The sequence below is a fragment of the Nematolebias whitei genome, chromosome 11 (assembly GCF_014905685.2).
Source record: "Nematolebias whitei isolate Nwh7 chromosome 11, NemWhi1, whole genome shotgun sequence".
NCBI classification, from domain to species: domain Eukaryota; kingdom Metazoa; phylum Chordata; class Actinopteri; order Cyprinodontiformes; family Rivulidae; genus Nematolebias; species Nematolebias whitei.
In genome coordinates this window covers 25,446,503-25,450,608 of record NC_056508.1, presented here as the reverse complement: position 1 = coordinate 25,450,608, position 4,106 = coordinate 25,446,503, and the positions used below count along the sequence as shown (strand labels likewise).

Genomic DNA, 4,106 nt, shown 5'->3' with positions numbered 1-4,106 from the left:
TATAAATAATAAAATAAACTACTACTTACTACTTGTACTACTATTCCAACTTCACAGTTTTTCACTTATCGCGGGTCTTCAGGGTCCCTGCGATTAAAGAGGGACTACTGTTCTCTAATAGAAACACTGGCTTGTTACAGTTTATGTAACAAAAACTTCACACACTTTACAGATGGTTTTCACCAGATTCAGCCCTGACAAACATGATAATTACATGTTTCTTCTCTTTGTTCCCTTGTTTGCACTCCACTGAGCAGATGGACCAGATGACCACTGTGGCGAACCAGTATGGTAATGAACTGCATACCACCAAGCAGGAAGTAGCCAACCTCAAACAACAGATCAAACACCTTCAACATGAAATTGAGAAAGTATCAATGCAGGTGAGTGGAAAAAGCACAATGGGCTTAAAACCTTTTAACTAACATTTTAAATAACCCAAAATGCAGCAGCAGGTGAGTTGGGCATTCAGCCAGTTTCTTCTTATTCTGAATTTGTTGGAGTCTTCTGTTTGAAATGTGTGGCACACAAGCACAAGTTTACATGGATTATTTTTAATCTTGCACAGCATGAAGGCTTGAAGGAAAGCCTGTTTGAGATGGAAGCCCGCGGAGAACAGTCGGTGTTGGATGCCACAGCCCGCATCAAGGACCTGGAGGAAGCTCTGAAGAAGGCCAAGCTTGACATGCTCAAGCAGATCAAAGAGTACCAGAAGCTCCTGGATATCAAGCTAGCTCTCGACTTAGAGATATCCACCTATAGGAAAATGTTGGAAGGAGAAGAAAACAGGTGAGTTGGACCAGCAGTTGTGAAGACGAGTTATGGCTCAACATTTTCTTTTTTTTTCTTCCTCAGTTCACCTCAGATGTATCTCTGGAGTTAGTGAGTTAGTCATAAAGCATCATTTTGTTGTGTTCCCTTCAGTGACAGATGAAACAAAAAACAGTATTTTCAATCAAAACGTCAACCAGTCTACACATCTAATAATCCATTTATAATAAGCTCATCATCATGTCCTCTGTGACAGCTGCGTTTCCTCGCTGCATAATGTTGCATGGAAGCCATAATAGCTGTCAACCTGTGTAATTTGTAACTGTTTTTCATTTAAAATTTTATGCTTCTATTCTAACACAATTTCTCCACCATTAAATGATTGTTTGAGGTTAAAACTATTCAGACTCATCAGGGTTTTTGTAAAAAAAAAAAAAAATTGTGGTACAAAACAGCAAATGCTCTTTGCCTTGATTTAGAACTAAATATGACAACTAGTTACAGAAATAATCCTCTTCAGAATATGTCTGCGCAAAATCTATTTCTGTCGACTCTCGTCCTTACAGCTTTAAGGTCCACTAATGATGTTGTGGTGGCACATCCAAAAGCTCCAAAGCCATAGTATTTCATGAGTTTAATAATGCTATTGATCATTGTTATGTAGTTGTTTATTCAAAGGGGGTCCCCATTGCTCTCTCAGGGCTTCCTTGAGTGTGAAATTTCCCCCCTCCTAACAAATCATATCACAATCTTGTGTTTCTCTGCTCAAAATATAAACCCCTTGTCCAGAGACAACCTGAAATAAAGAGCAGTGAGAAAATGGTCAACAGCAGCTGAAGAAGCCCTGCGGGGTTGTTTTGAGGCTACAGACTGGGATGCACTGTGCCAGCCACATGGCGAGGACATCAATGCCATGACTGAGTGTGCGACCGACTATATAAACTTCTGTGTAAACAACCCCATCCCCACCAGAACAGTGAGATGCTTCCCCAATAACAAGCCCTGGATCATCACTGACCTGAAAGAACTGCTAAACCAGAAAAAAAGAGCCTTCAGGGAGGGAGACAGGGAATTATTGAGGAGCACACAGAAGAAACTAAAAGTCAAGATAAGAAACAGCAAGGAGGTGTACAAGAAGAAGCTGGAGAGCAAGCTCCAGCAGAATAATACCAGAGAGGTGTGGTCAGGGATGAAACAGATCACAGGCTTCAAGCAGAAGGAGGATCAGAAGGATGGAAGCCTGGACAGAGCCAATGAACTGAACATGTTCTTCAATAGGTTCAGTTCAGGAACAAGCTCAGCATCCTCCTCTCTTGCCCACATCTAAACATACATACCACCCTCCATTGACCCAAGGCTGTCCTGTCACACCTCAAATACTGTATCTACCACCTCAGTCATGGACCCTTCTTCTTCTACATGTTGGTCTTCAACCAACTCAGAACATACTGTTGCCTCTTTTGCCTCCCCACTCTGCGTCTCCAGAAGTCAGGTGAGGAAGCAGCTGGAGAGACTGAACCGGAATAAGGCTGCAGGTCCAGATGGTGTCAGTCCCAGAGTCCTGAGGGTCTGTGCAGAGCAGCTCTGTGGGGTTCTGCAGCACCTCTTAAACCTTAGCCTGACCCAGGAGAAGGTTCCAGTGTTGTGGAAAACATCCTGTCTTGTTCCAGTGCCAAAGAAAACTCACCCATCAATCCTCAGTGACTATAGACCTGTTGCCCTGACATCCCACATCATGAAGGCCCTAGAGAGACTTCTGTTGACCCACCTGACTAGACAAACAAGCACATATCAGGACCCACTGTAGTTTGCTTATCGGCGTGGACTCGGAGTTGAAGAGGCCATCATGCACCTGCTTCAGCAAACTCACTGCCATAGAAGACTACCTGACAAACAGACCACAGTTTGTGAGACTGAAGGGTTGTGTGTCTAACCAGGTGGTCAGGAGCACCACAGGGGACTGTACTCACCATTCCTTTTCACTCTGTACACCTCAGATTTCCAGTACAAAACGGACTCCTGTCATCTGCAGAAATATTCAGATGACTCTGCAGTGGTCGGGTGTATCAGAGATGGACAAGAAGCTGAGTACAGGGAACTGGTGGACCGCTTTGTGGCATGGTGTGGAAACAATCATCTCATCTTGAATATGAATAAAACAAAGGAGATCATTGTAGATTTCAGGAGAAGCAGGAACAGGTTCAACACTATTTCCATCATGGGAGAAGAAGTGGAGGTGGTGAAGTATAAATGTCTTGGGGTTCATCTGGACAACAGACTGGACTGGAAATGCAACAGTGAAGTGTCTACAAGAAGGGACAAAGCAGACTGTACTCCTTGAAGAAACTGAAGTCCTTCAGTGTTTGCAGCAAGATTCTGCATGTCTTCTATAAGTCTGTTGTAGAGAGTGCTACAGTATATTTTCTGCCATCTGCCTGGGTAGCTGCTGGCCTTTCTCTTTGTCTCTTTCCTGACAGCTGCATTTCTAACATCCTTCTACAAATATACCCACTGTCCCTCCTCTGGACATGTCCATACCATCTCAGTGTGGTCTCTCTAACTTTATCTCCCAGTTGTTCAACCTGTGCTGAACCTCTGATGATCTCATTCCCAATATTATCCATCCTTGTCACTCCTAAGGAGAACCTCAACATCTTCATTTCTGTCACTTCCAGTTCTTTCTCCTGTCTTTTTGTCAATGTCACTGTCTCCAGACCGTACTAAGACTTTAGTTAATTTGTTTGTTTGTTTATTAATCCCTGTGGGGACATTTGAGGCATCCAGTAACATATTCTAATGATACAGAAAAAAGACACATGAAATAATTAAAAAGAAGCAGAATACACAAATTTGGAAAAAGACAATATGCACATGCACAAGATGGTACATGATTCATGATGCACAGCAGCTAAACTGGCTTTTTAGCTATCCCACTTGTTCATCTGCTTTCTCACTGACAGACTTGTCCAAGACTCTGCTGTCATCATGCAAGTGGTGCCAACCAAATGTGAGTATAATTCAAGTTAAATACTTTAAACCGTTTTAAACAACTTTATATCTTACTGACCATGCAACGTGCATTCTCTGAGCTGTTACTTTTTGTTATAAAAGCAAAATATATATGTCACAGCCACTGTAAATTATCAGCAGCACTTAAAGTTACACATTGTGCCTTTTTTCTGACAGCTCCTCCATCGGTGCAAGTGGACAGCCATCAGCGGCGAAAGTCAGGCCCAGTTTTCATCAAGACTGTGGAGACCACAGACATATCCTACAACTGAGGCAGAAACCAGGCTGCAAACCTGCTGGTTCCCCACAGGGCCCCCACATCTTAC

The 4,106-nt window shown here is 42.9% G+C and overlaps 1 protein-coding gene across 1 annotated transcript in view; it reads left to right on the top strand.

Annotated features, from left to right (window-relative positions):
• The window catches only part of LOC119416870 (intermediate filament protein ON3), a 3,404-nt gene extending 2,611 nt beyond the window's left edge, over positions 1 to 793 (top strand). The window contains exons 6-7 of the mRNA XM_037684060.1: positions 258 to 383; positions 569 to 793. Coding sequence (XP_037539988.1) covers positions 258 to 383; positions 569 to 793 — 351 coding nt within the window. The remainder of the gene's footprint in view (positions 1 to 257; positions 384 to 568) is intronic.
• The last annotated feature ends 3,313 nt before the right edge of the window (positions 794 to 4,106 follow it).